The sequence below is a fragment of the Myotis lucifugus genome, unplaced genomic scaffold (genome assembly GCF_000147115.1).
Source record: "Myotis lucifugus unplaced genomic scaffold, Myoluc2.0 scaffold_322, whole genome shotgun sequence".
Classification (NCBI taxonomy): domain Eukaryota; kingdom Metazoa; phylum Chordata; class Mammalia; order Chiroptera; family Vespertilionidae; genus Myotis; species Myotis lucifugus.
The window spans coordinates 377,262-402,306 of NW_005871370.1; the positions used below are offsets into that span (position 1 = coordinate 377,262).

The 25,045-nt window shown below is 44.5% G+C and overlaps 1 protein-coding gene across 3 annotated transcripts in view; it reads left to right on the forward strand.

Annotated features, from left to right (window-relative positions):
* Nucleotides 1-25,045, forward strand: part of KIAA0753 (KIAA0753 ortholog) — a 58,920-nt gene that overhangs the window by 32,308 nt on the left and 1,567 nt on the right. For 2 of the 3 annotated variants that reach the window (XM_006100666.3, XM_006100665.3), the window contains exons 11-17: nt 854-943; nt 3,146-3,224; nt 4,452-4,535; nt 6,615-6,791; nt 8,647-8,728; nt 14,957-15,077; nt 15,786-16,010. In XM_006100666.3, the coding sequence (XP_006100728.1) occupies nt 854-943; nt 3,146-3,224; nt 4,452-4,535; nt 6,615-6,791; nt 8,647-8,728; nt 14,957-15,077; nt 15,786-16,010 (858 nt within the window). Of the gene's footprint in view, nt 1-853; nt 944-3,145; nt 3,225-4,451; nt 4,536-6,614; nt 6,792-8,646; nt 8,729-10,067; nt 10,101-14,956; nt 15,078-15,785; nt 16,011-25,045 lie in introns of those variants that run through there. The other variant, XM_023764211.1, reaches the window with a different exon arrangement.

Consider the following 25,045-nt stretch of genomic DNA (forward strand, 5'->3'; position numbering starts at 1 on the left):
TGTAAATGCATAAATAAAATATACATTTAACGAAATATTTTTAGAAAGTTATATGTGTGTTAGTTGGCTGCCAGTTGCTTGTTTTGTATATGGTACAGTTGTGAGCGCTATGGAGACTTAAAAAAGGGCAAAAAAGACCAAATCCTAGCCCCTGCTTGTTTACCATCAGTAGGAAGGACTTGTCATTAGCTGTAATTTAAGATCGAACATGGTGGTTACCCTAAGAAGTAAAGGGTTAAGAACAGAGGTTTTAGAAGGGAAAATAAATTAGGATTAAAGACTAGGCCCTAAATAGGGGACGATGGGGCGAGAACATTCCCTATGAGGACAGCAGTGAAAACAGGTCTCTGCATTCCTTTGGCTGAAATTGTTCTTGAAATTGTGGGAAAGCAAAAATGAATACGGGCCACTAAATAATTTAATAATATTTACATATCCTAAACCGAAAGAATCAGAGCCCATCCACATAGAGTTAGCTTTTCCCTTCTCTTTTATTTGGCTTCACTGTGCCTTTAGGGTTCTCCGGGAGTCCATTTCTTTGTCTAGCCGTATAGCTACAGCAACAGCTTTATTTTGCAGTTGAACAGGAAATCTAAGTCCAGTGATGGGTAGTTTCTGGAGAATATTCGGGTGCAGTTTTTGTTGCTCTGCACACCAGGAGTGCTTGTGCCCGGAAGTGTCTTCTTACCCGGAACGTTACCTGGAGAGCTTACGGGGTCCAGAGAGGTTGTGTTACCTTCTGCGTCCTTCCTGGAGGCAGGATGGGCACTCTGGTATCCCAGTCTGTGTCTGTGGTATTGGCACCTGCAGACCGAGGCAGAAGTGGTCTGACTCTGTGTGTTCTGTCTGCTAGACTCGCTTGGCTTGATGCAGAAACTTCCAAAAGATTGAAGGAACTCGGAGAATTAAAAGCTGAAGAAATGGACAAAATGCAAAATCAGAGGTAAATATCTGTTTCTGGGGTAAAATAGGCTTGATCTATATCATCTAACTGTTTTAACAGCTAGCTAATTGAAATTGTTTAAAGGTGTAGTCACACTTATGTTTATTGGCTGCCTGCCTACTTAAAAGATTTTGAAATTGCCTCAGAAGGCTGCAGTGGAGCCAGGATTGGAGCGCAGGGGAGTCCTGGCGGCCGTGAGGAGAGCTGGGTGGCTGTTCTGTACTGTCCTCTAGGCTCCATTGGCTTGATGCTGAAAGGATTCTTGAACTTGAGCTTTCCTCTAGGGCGGTGGTCGGCAAACTGCGGCTCGGCAAACCGCGGCTCGCGAGCCACATGCAGCTCTTTGGCCCCTTGAGTGTGGCTCTTCCACAAAATACCGGCTCTTCCACAAAATACTGACTTCTGCTCATGGGCCATGAAGTTTCAATCGCACTGTACGTGCGCACCCCCACGTGGTATTTTGTGCAAGAGCCACACTCAAGGGGCCAAAGAGCCGCATGTGGCTCGCGAGCCACGGTTTGCCGACCACAGCTCTAGGGTCATCTGGGTGGACTGTTTGCTGTAATTAGCTGTAATTCATGCTGGTCTTTAGGTCTATCCTTGCGGGGGAAGGGGGGGTGTCAGGCTGTCCAGAGTAGAGTCTTCTGATGTTTCGCCTGGAGGGTAAGGATCTGTATGCCAGTGTCCTAGGGGCTGGGTTGGGGAGGAGGCTTGTAATTCCTACCACTCGGCATTCCGCGTGCATACATGGTCCCCTCCTTTGGGCAGTGTACCTACAACCTCAGCTGGGATTGGCATCCCTTAGTCAAGAGACCCTTCCAGAGACTGAGCAGCCAGACTGCTCACAGCGTTGGAGAGAGGTCTAGCTTCTCGAACATCATTTGATGCTTGTCCTCCATATTTAAGCTACGCTTCCCAGCTCACCCCCAGGCTAGACATGCCTGGCACCACCAGTCTTGCTCCTGTGTCAGTCAGTAGTGCACATTGTGTGGGTGTTCAGTGTTCCCACGTGGGCTAAGTATCCCGCTTTCTCAGGTCAGCTACGTTATTGCCTTTGGCCTTCTGCTTCCAGCACCTTTCCCCTTCCCTTTGTGGGTGTATGTCTGACTCTATTATTGTGGCGCTTTGGGAGGGAGCAAAATTAGTTTCATTTGTCCAGTCGTCTACCATCTTTAGTTGTTTAAAGGCAGCCATTATTCTTTTAAAATGTACTGAGAGCCTCACGTGCTTCATTAGATGTTTGATGTAGGACCAGCAGTGTTGCATCCACCTGGAAGCTTGTTAGAAATGCAGAATCTCAAGTCTCAGTCAGACCAACCAAATCAGAGTATGCATTCTATTTTTTATATTTTGTTAATTCTCACCTGAGGCTATTTTTCCCATTGATTTTTTTAGAGAGACTGTAAAGAAGGGAGGGAGGGGAGAGAGAGAGAGAGAGAGAGAGAGAGAGAGAGAGAGAGAGAGAAAGAGAGAGACAGAAACATCGATATGAGAGGAAGCATTGATCGGTTGCCTTCTGCGTGTGCCTGGACTGGGACTGGGGAGCAAACCTACAACCCAGGTATGGGACTTGACTGGGAATCAAACCCATGACCCTTTGGTCTGCAGCCAATGCTCTAACCCAGGGGTCCTCAAACTACGGCCCGCGGGCCACATGCAAATACAAATATTGTATTTGTTCCCGTTTTGTTTTTTTACTTCAAAATAAAATATGTGCTGTGTGCATAGGAATTTGTTCATAGATTTTTTTTTAAACTATAGTCGGGCCCTCCAACGGTCTGAGGGACAGTGAACTGGCCCCCTGTTTAAAAAGTTTGAGGACCCCTGCTCTAACCACTGAGAAATACTGGCCAGGGCTCAGAGTCTTATTTTAACAAGACCCTAGTAGACTCGTATGACCCTTAATATTACGGAAGCATTGCCCTGGCCAGTGTGACTCAGTTGGGGCATCGTCCCATATACCAAAAAGTGGCTGGTTCGATTCCCGATCAGGGCAGTACTCGGGTTATGGGTTCGATCCCTTCACATTGATGTTTTTCTCTCTCCCCTTGCCTCTGTCTAAAATCAATGTGAAAGAAAAATTAGGTAAGCATTGAGGGTTTATAAACACTTGATTTTCCTTCACCTGGAATGGTAAATAAATATGTAAAATAGAATATTTTCTTGCTTTTGATTTTAATTCTCTATTTTATTTCTAAATAGTGTTTCTGCTACCCAGTTAGCAGACCAGGTAGAGAAGGCAGTCCTGGAGCGGTTGAAGCCTCTGCTGGCGCAGGCTCAGGTAACCCGCTTCACCTCATTTGCTTGCCGTTGGGAAGTTCCAGAATAGAAGGAGTTGCTACAGAGGTTCCACTGACCCCTCGTAGGGCTGCGTGTCTGGCAGATGGAGGGTGCAGCGCTGAGCCGTGCTGCACAGTGTGGTGCAGTGCTGGCTGCGAGGGCCTTCCATTGTGGGCTGGTGACGAAGACAAGGGGGAGAGAGAAAGTCCCACTTTTTAGGAGGTGAGATTTTAGTTTGAGGAATGAGTTTAGATTGCATTTTTCATTCTTTTTTTAAAATACATATTTTTATTAATTTTAAAGAGAGGAAGGGAGAGGGAGCGAGGGAGAGAGGGATAGAAACATCAATAATGGGAGAGAATCATTGATTGGCTGCCCCCTGCCCGGCTCCCACTCCGCCCCCACCACGGATCGGGCCTGCAACCTGGGCATGTGCCCCGACCGGAATTCGAACCTCGACCTCCTGGTTCATGGATCAGCACTCAATCACTGACCATACCAACCAGGCACAATTTCCATTCTTAGTCAAATGTGTATCGGTGGTCATGCGTTTAGCTAACTGCTTCTGCTCTCTCACTTCAGTGGTTTGAGATGATTGACTATTTTTCCAAAGGAGAGAGATTTCTGGGTACAGACCAGGGCTTTTTTGAAGATGGCATTGCATACAGCATCAGCAGCAGGTTGTGCATCCTCTTAAGCTGAATGTTGTGGCCAGACCCTGTGGATCCACCTGTAAATAGGAACAGTCTGTGTGTGAACGGATGAGGCCACAGAAGAATATTAGCATCTTAAATGGAGTGATTGGCATTCTGGGCCCCTGAAAAGGTCATTGAGTTTCTATAGCTCTAGTTTAAGAAATGTTGAATTATTATTAGAGTCCATGGGACTCTCAGGACTATAGAACTGGGAGGGGTCCTAGAGACCATGTCATCCAACCTCTTCATTTTATCAATGAGTTAACTGGAATAGAGAAGTGGAGTAGTTGCATAAAAACACACAGCTACTCTGACAATGTTTACAAAGTGAGGGAGGAAAGGGGCAGAAAGCCAAGATCAACACATGACGTTTATTTTCATAAAGACAGAGTGCTTCGAATTGCTACAAAAAGCCTCCTGTAGCTAAAGCTGATGAACAGTTCACACAGAAGTTACTCCATTACAGGATTCATTTGTACTAATATGGGTTGTAAATTTTTATAATTCATGAGCTTTCTTGTCTGTTTTAATAGAGAGTTAATTCTTCTGTGGGAGCAGATACTCATTTGAAGGATCACCCATCGGTAAACACAGGGACAGCCCAGCCTGCAGAGGAGGTGCGTGTGGTATTATTACGTGATGATGTCTCAGTTGTAAGGAAAATGAGGCGCACATTGCAAACACTTTGCAAACACTAGATTATCTTACGCAAGAAGTGGAAGTTATTTTTCATGTGTGGCATGTTCATGCTTACAGTGTGTATGTAGCATGAGGAGTTAGATCCACCTTGCAAACAGCTCTGGAGCCACCGGTTCTTGTTAGCGGCTCTTTTGCGCTCCTCGTGATGACAGAACGTGGGTGCACTGCGTGACCCTGAATGCTGATGGCCTCCGGCAGGAGAATGGCTGTCCTCATTTCCTTTCATTCAGGCTGGTTTTGCTCATTACTGGCCTAATTTCCTTTATACTCAGGGCCAGCATATTTTGAGTGTCCAGTAATGATCAGTATCTGGCCGCACAGAGAGAAAAGATAGCCCAAGGAAAAGTGATCACATTTGAGGGAAGAACAACGGGCTTTGTAGTTGTCCAGCCTCTGGAGGACCACGGGTGTGCTCCCACCTGCCTAGGCTGTGAGCGGACGGTGCCGACTGCACCACTGACCCCGTGTGCAGGGTGGAAACAAGGTGACGGTGTCTGCGCGGAGCAGGTGTGCAGCTCTCAGGGTCAGGATGGAGTTGGAAGGAAGCGCCACCAGTCCAGCCGCCTTAGGAACAGGAAGGAAGGTAGCAGGTTTCCAGAATGTATCCCTATTGTAATTATTAGTCAGAGTTTTCTTTATAACTGCACCATGATTAAATCTCAGTGTGTCTCTCTTGCATTGATGTTCCTAATCTTTGTGATTAGAAGTTTATTGTACAATATTTTATGACAGAATCTCATGTGAGGTGAGGCTTCTGAGACTGGAAACTGAAAGCCTGCATTTAGCTCTTACAAATCGGGGATGCTATGTTCTGGTGCAGATAGCCACCAAGTGATACTTTTATTCTAGTAAAATAACGAGGCTAGGGAGGCAACTCCACAAATGAAGTGATTATAAATGCTGTCTGTGAAGTGGACATGTGTGAATATTATTAAGAATAGTCAGTCTTGGGCATGATGAGGGGGGATGGGGGGTTATGTGGGGATAAGGACACATATGTAATAACTTAATCAAAAAAAAATATATAAAATAAAATGCTTCATCCAGGTGTCAAAAAAAAAAGAATAGTCAGTCTTCGCCCTGGCCAGTGGTTAGAATGTCAGCCCGAACACCAAAGGGTTATGGGTTGCAGGTTCAATCCCTGGCCCGGTCAGGGCATGTGCAAGAGGCAACCAATCAATGTGTCTCTCTTGCATGTCTCTCTCCCTCTCTCTCTCTCTCTCTCTCTCTCTCTCTCTCCCTCTCTCCCTCTCTCCCTCTCTCCCTCTCTCCCTCTCTCCCTCTCTCCCTCTCTCCTCCCTCCCTTCCACATTCTCTAAAATCAGTGGTAAAAAGTATCCTCGGGTGAGGATTAACAACAAAAAGAATGATTAGCTTTCTATGTAAGAATTACACAGATAAGTTTGCATTAAATGGTCTTTACTATAACTTATGGAAGAAGAAAAGTATTTAGTGTTGTGGCCGCTGTTAAACATCAGGATTGTTGTAAAGAGTTTCATACACAGCACCATCAAGAGTCAATGCTTTTAGCCCTGGCGGTTGGTTGGGTATCATCTGAAACATTGATGTGAGTGTGAAACATCAATTGGCCGCCTCCTGCAAGCCTCCCACCAGGGATTGAGCTGGCTACCTGGGCATGTACCCTGATTGGGAATCGAACCAGCAACCTTTCGGTGCATGGGCATAATTTTTATTTCTTTAACTTTGATTAAGATTGGATACTTGTTCACATCTTTACTGGCCATTAATAATATATTTTCTTCTGTGAACTATTATTGGGATACTTTACACAGACAATACTAGTATTACTTGGTTAATGCTACTGTTTAAACGACTGGTAAAAATTGTACTGATGTTAATGATTTTGATATTTACTAACTCAGAGGAGGTAAAAACTGCCAGTTGGATCACCATGTGGTGGGTTATGATCAGCCTTAATCTTTAGGTTCCTCTGCTGGCTTTGGATTGCCTTCCCATCCTCCTCCCTTGTTTCATAGGCTACTGCTCTTGATTGTAAATCCAACAACAATCCTCAGCTGGACGATATTTTGGAAGATACCACTCGTGAGCTCCGGGCTGTGACTCACTCTAAGATCTTGGAGCCTGACGCCTTAGCCACCTTAGGGGACGGCCTGTGTCTGGAGACCATGCTGCTCCGAATGGAGGAAATGGAAGTAAGGTCTGGGCTGCAGGCTCTGGTTGGCCATGGTGGTGGTGGGGTGGGGAGGTGGCGCCTGGCCCCTGCTGAGCGCAGGTCCTCTGCGTGCGTTTCTGTAGATTAGCAGGACTTCAGAATCACATCACTGGTTTTAAATCCTAGTTCAACTGCCAACCAGGTGTCTGACCTTGATAAAGCCACTTATCCTCTCTAATAAGTAGGGTGCTTTTAAAGATAAAACATGGCGTGAAGCCTCATCGTGCTGATAGTCGCTTAGTACCTGACACATACCTCAGGAAGCAACCGTTATCGTTACCCCCGGTATCGCTGATGTGGTTCCGAAAGCACCAGGACATGGGCTTCCTCAGGCCTCAGCTCGTAAATGCTGCTCATCTGCCTCTGCTGCCCAGCTGGCCTGGGATCCTGACATATCACAGATACGTTTGCTGCCTGTAATTTCCACCATATGACTTTAGAATGCTTCTCAGAATCTTCAGTCTCAGACAGCACCCAACCCAATCCCAGGACTGCTCAGAGCAGGAAATTGAGACCAATAGGGAGTAAGTGATATGGCTAAGGTCACAAAAATTCCCGCCAGAGCTGGGATGAGACTCCGTTCCGGTCTCCTAACACCAATTCAGCGTTTTCTTTATAACTGCACCATGATTAAATCTCATCGTGGCTTTGCTGCTAAACAGAGACATTCGCGGGAAGACAATTTTATGTTGCTTTTTGAAAATTAAAAGATGTGTAGTTTCTCCTAGTCTTTTAACTGATTTCCCTGTCTTGGGAATAACTGTCTAGATCTGGTGTCCAATGGTAGTCTCTAGCCAAATGTGGCTATTTAAATATAAATTAATTAAGATTAAACACACTACTCATATTTCAAGTGGTCAGTAGTTTGTGGTTACTGTATTGGGCACGACAACTATAGACCACGAGTGACCCGGTGCACAAAATTCGTGCACATTAAAAGGGAATTAATTAGAGGAAATATTTTAATATTGCTATTTGTCCTTTCTCTATAATAGAAGTGTCAAAGATGAAAGCAAATTAGTAAAATGTATATGAAAATCTTCCTCCTGTCAGAGTCTGGGGCGTGCTAGGGGAACCAGAGTCAAGTCCCCGCCCACCCACATGCACCTCAAAATCGCACAAGACCCAGACCCAGCCGGCCCCACCCCCATTGGGCTAGATCCAGACCTGTCTGGCCCTAACCCCGTCAAGCCCCGCAGGGTGGGGGCCACGGCCTCAGGTTGCCTGGCCTGGGTCAGGGGGTATGGCCTGAGTCCCCCATCAAGCCCCTGCCAGCCAGGGGGCGCAGCCTCAGGTCCCCTGGCCCAGTGCCAGGGCAGGGGGCGTGGCCTGAGGTGCCCCGGGCCGGGGCAGGGGGCACGCCTTGATGTCCCTGTCAAGCCCCGCTGGGTGGGGGCGCATCCTCAGGTCCCCTGCTCCGGTCCAGCACCACGCAGCCTCACGTCCCTGCTGATTGCTTGTTAAGGCTTGTTATGGGAACTTGTACTCCGCTGTGGGTGCAGCCATCTTGTGTTACGGGAATCCCACCTCTGCTGTGGGCACAGCCATCTTTGTGATGGCATGACGGTCAATTTGCATATTCCCTCTTTATTAGATAGGATTTCCATCCTCACAGCAAGCTCCAGTGGGCAGCGCTGGTCTAGATTAGATTAATTAGATTAATGGCTTCAATTTTAGACTTCATCTCATAAGCTAATCACTTCCTGGCCTGGCAGATGCTCATTTCTGGCAACGTGTCTGTATCAAATGTATCTGCTGAGCTATGACATTCTTGCTAGCTCTGGTTTGTAATGAAACTAATTTATTCTCATCAATTAAACTTTTTTTTTTTAAAGAAATACCAGGAGACAGTTCGCCAAAGATATAATAAAATTGTGTATTCTGATCCTCAATTTTGGATGCAGGAAGAAAAAAATGGTGAGTGCTCCCCTCACTTTTCCCCCACCATTATATTCTGAAAATTTTGAACATACAGAAAAAATTCTACAGTGAACACCCATATACCAACCTCATAGATTCTACAATTAACATGTTGCTATATTTGCTTGCTTTATTTATATTCTGTCCATCCATCAATTCACCTTATTTTTTATACGTTTCAACTTGTGTATCAGCAACTAGAGTTTCCTATTTATGGCTCTTTTTCCTTTTGAGGTAAAATTTACTTATAATAAAATGCACAAATCTTAACTGTCATTTCATGGGTTTTGATAAATGGACATATCTTTGTTATCCAAATGCCTATCAAAATATAGACCAGTGGTTCTCAACCTTCCTAATGCTGCAACCCTTTAATACAGTTCCTCATGTTGTGGTGACCCCCAATTTCATTGTTATAAATTGAACATAATTAAAGCATAGTGATTAATCACAAAAACAATATGTAATCATATATGTGTTTTCGGATGGTCTTAGGCGACCCCTGTGAAAGGGTCGTTCGAACCCCAAAGGTTGAGAACTGCTGATATAGACTACATCACCTCCAGAAGTTCTCTTATGCTCCTTCCCAGTCAGTTCCCATGACCTAAGCAATAATTGTGCTTTTTTGCTCACTGTAAATTAGTTACCTGTTCTAGACTCTCACATACATGGAATCATGCCTACATATGTTCTTTGCCTAAGACTTCTTTCATTCAGCGTGATGTTTTAGATTTATCTGTCTTGCTCATTTCCTGTTGCCACTGTAACAAATTTAATTTTGTAACAAAGCACCGTTTCAGTATTTAAAACACACATTATTTTTCACTTCTGGAGGTCAGAGTCTGAATCAAGCCTTAAAAGCCTGAAGTCAAGGTGTAGGCAGCTTCTAAGGCTGCCTGCGCTCCTTCACTATGACCACACTACTCCAGACTTTGTTTCTGTGGTTAAATCTTCCTGTGACTGCCTAGTATAGGGCACCTGGGTTACATTTAGGGACAACCCCGATCCTCTAGGATACTCTCCTATCTCAAGAACCTTAAAGTCCCTCTTGCCATAGAGGGGAACATTGACAGGTTCCAGGGATTAGAATGTGGACACCTTGAGAAGCCATTATTCAGCCCACCACACTTGGATCAGTTCATTCCTTTTCATCGCTGAGTAGTATTTCATTTTATGCATGTGCCACATCTAGTTTATCCATTTGTTTGTGCATCTACATTTGCTTGTTTCTAGTTTTGAGCTATTAGAAATAAATCTGCTATTAATATAGCATGTCCCAAAAAATGTATACACACTTTAATAGCTTATAACTCACTTAATTTTCACTCCTTTTCAGGTTTAACTGATTTGATATAATGAATGAAGCCAGACTAAGCTTTGAATAAAGAAAATTTATCCTAAAGTGCCACTAGACTTTTTTTTATGGGGATACATAAAAGATAAAGTTTGCCGTGGCTCAGTGGTTAGAAGTCAGCCCTTGAACCCAAGCGTTGCGGGTTCGATTCCGATCAAGGGCACATACCTGGGTTGCAGGTTCCCTGTCCCGATGGGGGCACACATGGGAGGCAACCAATTGTTGTGGCTCTCGCACATCAATGTTTCTTTCTCTCTCCTCCTCCTTCTCCCCTCCCTGCTCCCTTCCACTCTCTCTAAAATCAATAAGAAAAATATCCTCCAGTGAGGATTAACAAAAAAAAAAAGATGAAAGCCGAAACCGGTTTGGCTCAGTGGATAGAGCGTCGGCCTGCGGATTGAAGGGTCCCGGGTTCGATTCCGGTCAGGGGCACGTACCTGGCTTGCGGGCATATCCCCGGTGGGGGATGTGCAGGAGGCAGCTGATCGATGTTTCTCTCTCATCGATGTTTCTAACTCTCTATCTCTCTCCCTTCCTCTCTGTAAAAAATCAATAAAATATATTTAAAAAAAAAAAAAGATGACGTTTACTATACAAAACCAGCAACAGTCTACAAATTGAAGATGCACAAATACTGAACTGAAATGATTTTTTTTTCTATTTTTATTGATTTCAGAGGGGAAGGGAGAGGAAGAGAGAGAAACATCAATGATGAGAGAGAATCATTGATTGGCTGCCTCCTGCACATCCCACACTGGGGATTGAGCCCACAGCCTGGCATGTGCCCTGACCTGGAATTGGACTGTGACCTCCTGGTTCACAGTTTGACGTTTAACCACTGAGCCATGCCGGTGGGCTGAAATCATTCTTGATGTTTGTGATTCCATTGTTTTGTGCTATCAGCAGTGCCTGGACCAGAACAGTCATCAATTTGAAAACAGGCACTGACAAAAAAATTATTCATTTCTGTAGGTTCTTTTAAATTTTGAAAATGAATTGTATGTTAATAAACACTGACTTTCTAATCATTCAAAGTGCATATACATTTTTTTGGAACACCCTGTATATTCATGCATAGCCTGTGTGGACATACTGTAAGTTTTTATTCTTCCTGGATAAACACCCAAGAGTAGGTTTGCCAGGTCATGGGATAGGTGTATGCTTAACTATAAAAAACTATCAAACCTTTCCCCAAAGTTGTCTGTACCAATTTACACTCCCATCTAATTGAGTCCCTATTGCTCCATATCCTTGCGAACATTTGATGTTGTCAGTCTTTAATTGTAACCATGCTGGCGGGCATGTGGTGATATCTCATTGTCGTTTAAATTTCATTTCCATGGTGAATACTGAGGTTTAGAACATTTTCAAGTGACTATTAGCCATTTTTATATCTTCCCTGGTGAAGTATTCAAATCTTTTGTACATTTTTCTAATGGGTTGTCTTACTTTTGAGTTGTAGGAATTCTTTATGCATCCTGGGTATACATTCTTTGCCATATATAGTTATTTTTAATAACAACTTTATTAAGATACTAGAGGCCCACACCTGGGGGGGGGGCAGTCCCCTCAGCCTGGCCTGCACCCTCTTGCAGTCCAGGATCCCTCTCGCAGTCTGGGAACCCTCGCTCCTTACTGCCTGCCTGCAGCGGAGGCAGGAGAGGCTCTCGCTAGCCGTGAACCTGGCTTCTGGTTGAGCGGCGCTCCCCTTGTGGGAGCGCACTAACCACTAGGGCAGTGATGGTGAACCTTTTGAGCTCGGCATGTCAGCATTTTGAAAAACCCTAACTTAACTCTGGTGCCGTGTCACATAGAGAAATTTTTTGATATTTGCAACCATAGTAAAACAAAGACTTATATTTTTGATATTTATTTTATATATTTAAATGCCATTTAACAAAGAAAAATCAACCAAAAAAATGAGTTCGCGTGTCACCTCTGACACGTGTGTCATAGGTTCGCCATCACTGCACTAGGGGACAGCTCCTGCATTGAGCGTCTGCCCCCTGGTGGTCAGTGCACATCATAGTGACCGGTCATTCAGCCATTTGGTCGATTTGCATATTAGGGTTTTATTATATAGGATAATTTACATACCATAAAATGCATTCTTTTAGTAGTTTTTAGTATATTTACTAAGTTGTGCAAACATCACTGCTCTCTAATTCTAGAACCTTTTTACACAAAAGAATCACCCTAAAAAGAAACCCAGTACCCATTGCAGGCCCTCCCACTGTCCCTCTCTTCCCCCAGCAGCCACTGATCTCCTTACTGTTTGCAAATATTTTGCTCCATCTGTGGCTCACATATTTACTTTCTCAAATGTGTTTTATTATAGGAAGATACTTTTACTTTTGACAAAGTCGAACTTTCCATTTTTCTTGTGTCATTTTTGCTTTCTTTGATTTAAGAAACCTTTGCCTACTCCCAATTTGAGAAGAGTGTCTTGTTTTCTTCTAGAAACTTTATGGTTTTAGCTTTCATGTGTAGTCTGATTCATCTTGAATAAATTTGGCCTGTGGTTTGAAGTAGAGGTTGGCTCATTTTTCCTCCTTAATGGATATCCATTTGTTCTCATACCATTTGTTGAAAAGACCTTTCCTTTTCTCCTCCACTTGTAAAAATTCATTCAGACAAATTTTGGCTGCAGTTGCTAGGCTACTCTCACAGTTTTGGCCGGGAAGTGTTACTTCAATTCTGTTTAATGCAGGCTTATCAGTTACTGCCTTCCTCAATGAAAGGAGGTGAATAAAAGGTGGTTAAACATTACCTCTGAAGGAATTTAAGTACGATGATTACTAAGGGCTGTAAAGGAAATTGCGGGTGTAGATGGTTTACAACAGTAGCCTATGTCACATATAATTTTTTTTAATCCTCACCCGAGAATATGTTTTTATTGATTTGAGAGAGAGAGGAAGGGGGAGAGAAACATTGATGTGAGAAACATTGATCTGTTGCCTCCATAGGTGCCCTGACTGGGGACTGAACCTGCAATCTAGGTATGTGCCTTGACCAGGAATCAAACCTGCAGACTTTTGGTGTACGGGACAACGCTCCAACCAACTGAACCACCAGACCAGGGCTTCACATATAATATTTTTAAAATATGGGTTTGGGGTGGGTGTCATTTTAGAAAAAGTGTTCTCCATGTCAAATTTTGACAGAAGGATGAGTCATCAAAGCACAATACTGACTTGTTCCTTTTATGTTTTCTGCCATTTTCAAGTGCTCTATTCTTTGCTCCTGTTGGTTCTCTCTTCACCCCAACCCTAATCCCGCTCCCATTTTCATCCTCGTAAAACAGTCGACACCACACTTGGGGCCCAACTCACATGACTCCCGTGGACCGAGCGTGCAGTGCTCCGCCTGGGATGCCTGGACTGGAACCTGGCTCCCTCCCTCGAAGGCCTGTGGGCGCCCATGGGCTCCGACCTGTCGGCCATTGTAGAGCTGTTTGTTCCGAGGTCTCCTCTCCCAGCTCGGCCACAGGTTCTCTGAGGCCGGCAAGTTGGTCAGATTCAGTTGTGCTTCCCCTGCACCCGGCACAGGCCTGGCCCAGGAGAACCCTGCTCAGTGAATGGGCAGGCACTTCGGCACCTTTTTGTGTGGAAGCAGAGGGAAGCATGCTTTCACAGGTGGGTTGGCCATTGGCCCCAGAGTTGGGTTGCATCGTGCAAAAGGCAGTCTTACCTAGAACTCCATGTCCTCCTTTTCCCAGGGCAACTTGAATTATTAGTCACTGTCTATGACTCTGCATAAAGTCTAGGGATACAGTGAAGAGGAGCTCCTTAGAACACTAAGCGCTAAGATGAGTTTTCAGACACTTGAATTCCAGAATCACGGACTCATAGAAAGAACCCTGTTTCCAGTTGTCAGATGGTGTGTTCAGCGGCGTCACACATCTAAAGTGACTCTTGAGTGGTGCAGGGTCTAAGTCAGTGATGGTGAACCTATGACACGCGTGTCAGAGGGGACACACGAACTCATTTTTTTTTGGTTGATTTTTCTTTGTTAAATGGCATTTAAATATATAAAATAAATATCAAAAATAGAAATCTTTGTTTTACTATGGTTGCAAATACCAAAAAATTTCTATATGTGACACGGCACCAGAGTTAAGTTAGGGTTTTTCAAAATGCTGACACGCTGAGCTCAAAAGGTTCGCCATCACTGGTCTAAGTGTATGTCCTCTCTTCTGTGAACAATTAAAAATTGATTGTACTCAGCATTATTTTTACAAAAACAGACTTTTGCAGTATTTCTGACAGTGAGAAATCACAAGCATATAAATGAGTTAAAGAAAGTTCTTTGACTTAGAGAGTCTCCTTACCTAAGAGAAGGACAAATCTTCCTACACTTGAAATACATTTAAAATTATAAATAATTCAGAACTCAAAAGAGCTGTCAAGCCTGCAGGGTCTAGTTACTAAGTTAATGTTCCGATCACATTATGCAGATTTTCCAGCAATGCCACAAATTAAGTCAGCTAATTAAGTGCTCAGGTGTAAGTGGGTTTTTCCCTCGCCCTAATTAAACCATTTAAAGGTTAAAAAACAAACCCAACTGCTGAAGACCCTGGAATGAGCAGCTTGGTCCGGGAACCCGCGAGCCTGGGGCTGGGCACAGACTTCCTTCCGCCGTCTCGGAGCTAGCAGAGGCTTCCAGCAGCTCGCTGTTAACAGCGACTCCTCCTCGGCTTGTGTCTCAGTAACTTCTGAATTCACCTCTTCTATCTTCATCGCACTGCCTGCTAAACCCATTATGCTAAAGAGGGTGCCTGTGACTTCTCACGGGTGGTTGGCCACAGAGACAGCTCTGGTCTGTACCGACTCTCCTTTATATGAAGTCATTTGATGCCTCTCCTTTTCTAGACCAAAAACTCGCAGCAGTAAGTGAAGGACCCCTTTCTCCTCATCCAATCAGGATCACAAAGACAGTAGCCAGCAAGGACCCAGACGTGCACATCGTGTTGGAAAGGCCCTGGAATGGCAAGTAAGTGCTAACGAGACTGACCTCATTGCAGTTGGTTGCCTTCGATGTTGATGAGTTTCATATTCCTTCAGTTCCCACAAGACACAGGGAAATTCTTTGAGCAAGATCTTGCCAAACTCCAAGATGGCTCAGTAAAGTAGTGTGTTTATAAGATGGGCATAGAAACTGTTGCATCTTGCCCTAGCCAATGGGCTCAGTGGATAGAGTGTTGGCCTGGGGACTGAAGGGTCCCGGGTTCGATTCCGGTCAAGGGCATGTACCTCAGTTGGAGGCTCCTCCCTGGCCTGGGCCCTGGTCAGGGTGCGTGCAGGAGGCAACCAATCGATGTATTTCTCTCAATGTTTCTATCTTTCCCTCTCTCTTCCACTCTAAAAATCAATTGAAAAATATCCTTGGGTGAGGATTAAATATATATATATTAAAAACAGAAGAAAAATGTTGCATGTTAAAGAGCCTGGATTTTTCTGTTGAAAGCATCATGAAGGCGCGGTGGTTATACTGAAAATTACTACAGGACAGGAGCTTCTACCCTGTGGAGGGTTATTCCAGGGGAGAGGGTAAACAGTGAGTGGTGATAACACTGAGTTTTGTTCATTGTGAGAAAGAGAAATGAAAGTAAGCCTTTTTGGCAAACCATGAGGGTGGGTGAACAGTTTGCCCTTGCTTACAGGTGATTTGAATGTTGTCATCATTTTTATTTGTTCTCAGTTCCCTGGATGATAGTATGGGAACAGAGGAGAAATCGGAGAAAAGAGAGGCTCCCCTCCTCTTTCCTTCAGAAGATTCTGAGCAGAGAAAGGGTCGGACTGCCCTCCTGGTCCCCCCCGGAATGCGACGCAGCATCGGAGACTACTGCAGCCGCTACGACCAGTACCTCCGGATGGTCTCCCATGAGGCCGTGGGCTCCTTCAATCCGTGGCTGATTGCTGAAAGGTCAGTAAATGTTCCATGCCACGTGCCAAACGTTATCCGACAGACAGGCTGGGGAAGGACTGGCCACGGTCTCATGCTTTCGGCCTTGGAGTTCCAGTGGTTGCTTTTGGGCTAGTGGCCAGGTTTCTCTGCGAACGTCCTCTTCCCAGAGAGAAGAGACTGTGGAGCAGCCTGGGTGATGTCGCCAAGGGAGTGTGCTGTGGCCTCCCCTCCTTAGGCAGAGCGGGGCTTTCCTGTGGCCGGAGGGAGGGCTCGTCCACCAGAGAACACAGTCCTGGGTCAGAAGCAGGGTGGTCTCGAAGCCTTCAGGGTTGGACAGACAGACGGGCCTGTAGCAGCAGGCCTTCGGGCTTTGCAACATGCTCTTTAGCCCTTCTCCTTCTGAGGTCGTTTCGTGGAGTCCTGAAACATAGTCCCACTGCTGCTAAATTTTTGAAGAACAGATAAGATTTTTTTAATGTAAATAGTTAATTGAAATCCATTCTTTGAAAATTGGGCCCAAATTTAAATTCCTCTTGAATATCACTTTATTATAAATATGCAAATATTTTTTCATCATCAAGTCAGGCAGTATACTATGATTTCTTTCTTGAACAAGCTTGAAACATATCTCAGGAGTTAACAGTTGCCTCTTTTTTATTTGCTTATTCTTTTAGATATTTATGAACTTTAACCCACCCACTAGCCAAAATCTCAGTGTCCTTTTCCTCAGTGATAAGATGTAGCAGTTGATCTCTGTTTCTCGCCTCCACCCCACTCTCTCTCCTGAGGCCCTCCCCGTCCCACCCCAGCCTGGTTGGCTTCCTCTAAGTCGGCCCTGTGGCTCCTGCTCCGGGACTTCCTCCTTCATGGCCCTGCGTGTTCGGTCGCCTCCCTCCCAGGTCAGAGGCTTTATGTCCAGTGCTCTCATCGCCCTCTTTCTAGGTGTTCTCTCTCACTCGGATGGAGCATATCCTGCTTTGTCTACTGGAGGAACATTCTTGAGATTTGCCAGCTTGAAAGTGTCTTTATTCTGTGGAGACGTACTTGATTGATGACTTGGCTGAGTTTAAAATTACGGGTTTGTTTTTCCCAAAGAATCTACACCTTCATTTGTGGGGGTGAAGGAGGGATTGTCACTTCGCTGCCGGGAGCAGGGGTGGACACCTGTCAGTCTCGCTGCTCATCCTGCAGAATGTCAACCCAGGCCCTCATTTTCCACCCCAGACCTCCCTCCGCCTGCAGGGTCCTTGGCACTCTTACCCCCGATTCCCAATTCCTGGGTCCTGAGTCTGTTTTGTGAGACAGCCAGCTTGCTTCCCTTGGCATCTCCCTGGACAGACTCCTGGGTTTCAGCTTCCTGTGCTCCCTCTGTCCTGCCGAGTCAGTTAGGATTCCTCCATGTGCGTTTTCCTTCCTGAAAACCTTGGTCATTTCTCATGTACTGTTGTTTCTTCTTCTCCTTGTAGAGTGATGTATTTGTGTATGTCCTTTTATTCTAGTGGAGTTCTGGGCAGGATCAGAAATAAAAAAATGTAGCAGACAGTGCCCTTTAACAGACAGTGCCCTTCAAAGTACCTGCGCCTTTGGTGCTGGTAGAGATGCCGTGTCTTTTGTGGGGAGGAGAGTAGGCAAACCTCACTTGCTTCTGTGTGAACACAGTCCTGCAGATGCTCTCTTGTTCTCCCAGAGCCTGTGTGGGTGGTGAGGCTAACTGCTATATTGGGAAATCCAAAAACAAGCCAGGGAAGATAGACTCCCGTGTATGTTCTTCCCACCTGATAAATGATACGCTTTGTTCATAGTTGTCTTGTTGCTGTAGGGAAAGCTCTCAGCCTATAGGAAATGATAGGTTAACAGGTAGAGGCCAGAGCTGTTAAAATATGGCTGGATCTTTACAAATGTTCTCCGCTGCAGTCTTTGGCCCTTACATGACGGTGCATCCGAATTTTCTAGCTCCGTTTCAGTCTTGGTTTTGTTTCTGATTTGAGTGTTCCAAAGTGAGAGACCTTGAAAAATTATCCTAAGACAGTTGACTTCACTTAATAGCTTCTTATGTGAGGGAATCTTCGATGTTTTTTCTGTAATGTCTCCATTTCTACTTACACTGAGGAAAAAGCACTGCTTGCGTGCTCAAAGGGAGATGATGTAGCCTGGGTGTAAATAAGAGTGGCTGTGCAGGAGAGGCTTAGGTGATGTGATGCTTTTGATGAAAGCAAACTCTCAAGGGTTCCTGGTTTAAAAACAAATCGGGAGACTTCTGGGTGAAAAAGACAGACTGAGCATGTGTATTCATCTTTATGCCCCGTGTCTCTACCCAACTGTATGTCACTAAGAGAATAGATAAAAGGCATGAACCTTTAAATGGGAACAAACAAGAAATAGCAATAAAAATTTGGAAGCCATAAAGCAGTTAGACAAATAAGATGACTTAGCAGACCAGGGAGAGCCAAGAACCAAGCTGATTTATGCAGAAACACCTGGGAAAGCGCAGGAACGGGGAGCACCGGGTGCTGGTAAGGCATAGGTGCAATTAAGTCAGGAAACAGGAGGCGTGGTTCAAACGCTCCTTCCGGAAGATAGCAGACATTTGATGAAAGCCAGGAAAGATGCACAGCCTCTTACACATAAAAAGCTCGGAGGAAGCCAAACAGTGCAGGAAGGAGAATAAAGCATTGAAAACAAAATTAATATTCCCAGAGAAGTAAGTGGAGCTATTACATCATGAAACAAGAACAGTAATTTTTTAAATATGTCTTTATTGATTTTAGAGAGAGAGGAAGGGAGAAAGAGAGAGAGAGAGAGACAGACAGACAGACAGACAGACATTAATTGGCTGCCTCCTGCACACACTTCGACCTGGGACCAGACCTGCAACCTGGGCATGTGCCCTGACTGGGAATAGAATCAGTGACTTTTTGATGCATGGGACAATGCTTAACCAACTGAGCCACACCTGCCAGATCAGAACAGGATATTATTAAAAAATAAACTTTCAAAGAATGAAACAAAAGCTTTTAGAAATAAAAAATATGGCTGAAATAAATTCACTAGAAGGATTCAAAGAAAAAGTCAGATCTCTCAGGAAGTAGAGTTGAAAAAACACACCAAGAATGGATAATAGGGAAGAAGATATTTTAAAAGTTAGAGGATTATTCTGTCAATGTCTTAGCTCTGGCTGCCATAGCAAATGCCATAGGCTGAGTGGCTTAAACAACAAAATTAACACCTTGATCAAGGGCCTGCTTCCTGGTTTGCAAACAGATCCTCTCTCGCTGTATTCTCACTTAGCCAACAGCGAGGTCCTCTCTCTCGTGTCTCTTTCATAAGGGCACTAATCCCATTCGTGAGGGCTCCACCCTCAGGACCTACTTACCTTCCGAAGGTTCCACCTTCAGATGCCATCACCTTGAGGATTGGGCTGTTAGATATGAATGGGGTGGAGGGCACACAGATTTTCAGTTTATAGTGTCCAACATCTGTGTAATTGGAGTCCCAGAATGTGAGAACGGGAAACAGAGGGATGGGGAGTGGGAAAATTCAGAGAAATACTATAAGAAAATTTCTCAGAAGACTCTTAATCTCTAGATTGGAAGAGTTCATCATTTGTCCACTGCAAGTTAGTGAATGAGTGAATACATAAATGAATAAATGAATAGAACAGAACACACCATGGCACATCATTTTGCAAAGGAAATTTGAACATCCCAGTGTGCGGAAATTATGATAAAAGGTTCCCGAGACTTAAAACTGGGCCTGTTCCAACAATCAGACCTGAGACTGGCACCTTGGTTTCAGGAGCAGCACTGCTGGCAGGTGTTGGAGTGAGCTTCCAGAATTCAGCCTCAAGTCTGTGCTCAGCTAAATCGTCAGCTAAATATAAGGGTAAAATAAAGACACGTCAGGGGTGCACAGTGACCAAAAATCTAGTTCCCGTGCACTTTGTCACTAAGCTCCTGGAGGGTGCACGCCACCAGTCCAGGGTGCACGTTGAAAAGGAGGAAGGCAGGACTTAGGAGACTTAGGCTACAACAGGGACCTTCCAGGAAAATGGCCAAAGCTGTTTCCAAGAGAACGTCTCAGTGAGCATAGAAAGCAACCAATCCCGATTGGAGTAGGAGGACAGAGCGCCAGGAGGAGTGGTTCCCAGAGTGGGCGCAGGGTGAGGGAGGTTAAAAGGAAGAAGAAAACAACCCGGCTGGTGTGGCTCAGTGGTTGAGCATCGACCTATGAACCAGGAGGTTTAGGTTCGATTCCTGGTCAGGGCACATGCCCAGGTTGCAGACTCGATCCCCAGTGTGGGGCGTGCAGAAGGCAGGCGATCTTTCTCATCGTTGATGTTCCTATCTCTCCCTCTCGTTTCCTCTCTGAAATCAATAAAGATATATATTTTTTTTTTACAAAAAGAAGAAAACAGATACTTTATTTAATGTGTTTGAATGGATTCGGAGTAGCTTGGTATTTCTTAATATGATGATTTTATAATATAGAAGAATTCACGGTAGGAATATGGAAAGCAAAACAAATACAAAAACAAGTGACCACTTGATGACGCACCTGGTAATTGGGACCACTTCTCCCCTGAGGATAACTCTTAATAGAAACGCTAGGTTAAAAATAAAGCGGACGTGCTGGAAGGCACCAGAAGGTAACCAGGTGACGCGGAATAACTGGGGCAGCGCGTGGAGCAGCAGCCCTGGAGGTTAGCCCTGTCTGGCGCTACAGAGTCAGTCCTGGGGCACGTGGGTGGCGTTTCCAGGTCTGAGGACAGAGGTGGGACTCGGCCTTGCCGTATGGGGGAGTACTGGCCTCACTTGAGAGGACCCTGAAGTGGGGGTGACCTGGGTGCCAGGAGGCCCTCTCAGGACTCTGCGTGGCTCCAGATTATCTTCATTCCTCGGATTGTATCGAGGTGGTTCCGGTTATTGCCCCCCAGGCACCAGGCAGAAGCTAACGTGAATTTTCTCTGAATGTATAGGACAGCATCGTAGGACTTATATTATTGTTAGAATTTTCAAGCACAGTGCCTGGTGTATGGTGGTGAAGAACCAGGCAGCAGAGAGAGATGACACTAACAAGAACAGTCCTACAGCAGCTCCGAACGGTAGACCCATCAGACACAGAATCAAAGACATCAGGCCATACATGCAGGAAGTTCTAAAAGGCCCAAGCTAGAGAAAGAGGTAAATCTATACGTAGGCATATCGTAGTAATGTTGAAAAGTCAAAGATAAAGAGAGTGCGGAATCTCGGAGGGAAGGTGGGGGAGGAAGAGGAAATCTTAAAATCAGCTGAAGGAAGAAAGAAAAAACAGACCATGGAAGCTGGGAGATCTAGTATATCTTTTTTTTTTTTTTAAATATATTTCTTTATTGATTTCAGAGAGGAAGGAAGAGGGAGAGAGAGAGAGAAACATCAATGATGAGAGAGAATCATTGATTGGCTGCCTCCTGCACGCCCCCTACTGGGGATTGAGCCTGCAACCCAGGTATGTGCCTTTGGCTGGAATCGAACCTGAGACCCTTCAGTCCGAAGGCTGACACTCTATCCACGGAGCCAAACCGGCTAAGGCTTTTAAATTTCTAAAACAGGAGAACTCGCCACCCAGAGTTCTAAGCCCAGTGAAGTACATTTCAAGAAGTAAGGTAAGGAGGCTCCAACAGCTGAAAAGTGTATTGCCAGTAGACCTTCACAGTAGGAAACATCAAAACAGCGGTTCTCAACCTGTGGGTCGCGACCCCTTTGGGGGTCGAACGACCCTTTCACAGGGGTCGCCTAAGACCATCCTGCATATCAGATATTTACGTTACAATTCATAACAGTAGCAACATTACAGTTATGAAGTAGCAACGAAAATAATTTTATGGTTGGGTCACAACATGAGGAACTGTATTTAAAGGGCCAGAAGGTTGAGAACCACTGCATTAAAAAGATATTTTTTAGTCAGAGCAAAATAGTCACAGATGAAAGGTCAAAAATATAAGAAGGTATGAATTGTTAAAAAGGTCAGTCAGTGTGTAGGTAAATGAATATTGACTGTATAAAACAATAAACTGCTGTCTTAGGGTGTGTGCATACATTTAAAACACACAGTAACAATAGCACATAAGCCAGGGAGATGATAGAGATGGTGTTGTAAGGTATCTTTCAATCATATCAATTAGTGTTAGACTTTAAGTCAGGGATTCTCATTGTAATCTAGGGTGACCACTAAGAGAATAATACAAATTCATAGCGAGAAAAGAATGTAATGAGAAATTACAATATCTGAAAGAGGGCAAGGAAGAATGGAGAACAAATAGACAACTAGAAAATATTTAGTGTTTTCATAGTAGAACCTCAAATATTGGGTGTCCCCAAAAATGTATACACACTTTAACAGCTGGTAACTCATTTAATTTTCACTCCTCTTCGGGTTTAACTGATTTGAAATAATGGGTGAAGCCAGACTAAGCTTTAAACAAAGAAAATTTATCCTAAAGTGCCACTAGACTTTTTTTTAGTGGGGATTAATAAAAGATAATTTTATGGTACAAAACCGACAACAGCGGATGAATTGAGGGCACACATATACCAAACGAAATGATTCTTGATGTTTGCGATTCCACTGCTTTGAGTTATAAGCAGTGCCTGGACCAGAAGGCTCATCAGTTTGAAAACAGGCGTTGACAAAAAAATTATTCATTTCTGTAGATTCTTTTAAATTTTGAAATTGAACTACATGTTAATAAACACTGATTTTATTTTATTTATTTATTTATTTATTTTAATATATTTTATTGATTTTTTACAGAGAGGAAGGGAGAGGGATAGAGAGTTAGAAACATCAATGAGAGAGAAACATCGATCAGCTGCCTCCTGCACACCCCCTACTGGAGATGTGCCCGCAACCAAGGTACATGCCCTTGACTGGAATCGAACCTGGGACCCTTGAGTCCGCAGGCCGACGCTCTATTCACTGAGCCAAACCGGTTAGGGCCACACTGATTTTATAATTCAAAGTGAGTATACATTTGGGGGGCACTCTGTATATCAGAATTACATTAAATGAAAGAGAACTAAACATGCCAATTAAAAGGCAAACGATGGTCAAAGTAAGCAAACGACTGGGATGGGAATGGGTAACAGGAGAGGGTGAGTGACACTTGTCTGCATTTACCTTTTTTGTGTAATTCCGACTCTGGGAACTATGTTGATGTTTCCTATATATCCATCCAAATTAACAGTAATGGGGGCCTGACTTGGATACAAACAGTGACCCCGACTGCACGTCCAGTGAATAACAAGACCATGCTGAAGGTGGCAGGACAGAGAAGAACGAGTCTGAGTGACTCTGAACATGGTCTTCTGACTCTGTGCCTCTGGTTAAAGATGAAAAGTCTGTAGGCACACACTAGATCCTGGGGAGTAGGTTTCTATACACAGTGCATGGGTTAATGGTTCTAAAACGACTTCTCTGTATTTTAGGATTGATCAGATCAGTAAGTATATTGTGAATAGTGAGAGCCAGGTTTCCAGGGGAAGGCTAGAATGAACTAGCTGGTGAACTGGGATTGGAGGTATTACGAGTTTGCAGTTTTGATAGATACAGACTATCGCATGGAGTCTGTCTGTCTGTCTGTCTGAGTCTGTCTGGCAGTGGCACCAGTAGCAGTGAGCACACTTATACCAGATCTTTGTTTCTAAATACTATTTTCCATGAAAAGGTACCAGGGTTCCTCAGAGAAATGGCTGATTCCGGGCCTGGGGCTGGGAAATGAAGGAGGAGCCTGGAACATCGTGCGCCAGGGGAAGTGTTCAGAGCAGAGAATGCTGCTCCTGTCAGGAGCACCCAGGAGCCAGCTGGAAGGGGCTCCGACTGGCCAACCTGGGACATTCTGAGTGTCAAAATAAGCAATAATGGTAATGAGTTACAAACTACTGAATGAGAATCTACCAGGCCAAGCCTATACGAATGAATGAATACATCCATCCATCCATCCATACATACATACATAAACAAAGGAGAAGGAAAGCTTTTTATTACAGTGGAATGCCAACTGCTAAATGGAGAAGGGATGATGAGATTAGAAATTCAGTGTTGGCAGCCCTGTAATAATTGATTTAGATAAGTTGGATGAGAAACAAGATATTTACATAATCACACAGATCTCCCCACAATATACTTATTAATTGCAAAGGGGAAACAGTACTGCACAGGGGAGACACCGGGCAGACATCACTGTCACCAAGGGTAACAGTTCACTCAGCAGTGAGAGGGTGACAGGAGCCCTCAGGGAACATGATCCCTTCTGTGGCTTCAGTTCCAAAAACGTCACCCGAGTCTCCCCGTGAGGAAGCATCAGACAAACTCAGGTTGAGGGACCTTCTACAAAAAAAGGCCTCACTCTGTAGAAAGTAAGGTCCTGAAAGACAAAGGCCGGAGAGCGGTTCCAGGCTAAAGGAGAGTGAAGAGACATGACCGCCAAATCCAGCGTGGCATCCTGGGCTGGGGAGTTTTCTTTTAAAGGACATTATTTGGACAGTTGGCAAGCTTTGGAAAAGGTCTGTAGATGAGATTAGATAATAGTGTTAATGTTGTGATTTTTATAATTATGGTTATTTAAGAGAATTATGGTTATTTAGGAAATATAAATGAAGCACTTGAGGGATGTCAAGTCTGCAACTTACTCTGAAACAGTTTGGAAAAAATTGTGTGTGCATGTATGAGTGTGAGTGTGTGTGTGTGTGAGTGTGTAAGGAGAAAGAGAACACAAATTTGAGTGTCCTGCCCCATCCCATCCCGTAGAGAAGGCAGGCCCAGTTTCTGTCCGTGGGTCTGGGTTGACTGGGTTGCAGCTGGTTGGTTTCTGGTCACCACTGGCTTCACCCATCTGAGGGCGAGGCCATGGGTTATAGTTCAGGCCCCTCCCTCTAGCCAGACTCTGGTCTCTAAGTGCCATCATCTTAATATCTAGGAAAGCAAGGCTCACCTTGTCTTTCTCCTTCAGAAGTATCTTGGCTGTCCTTGGCCTTTTGCATTTCCGTTTAAATCTTAGAATTGACTTGGTGAGTTCC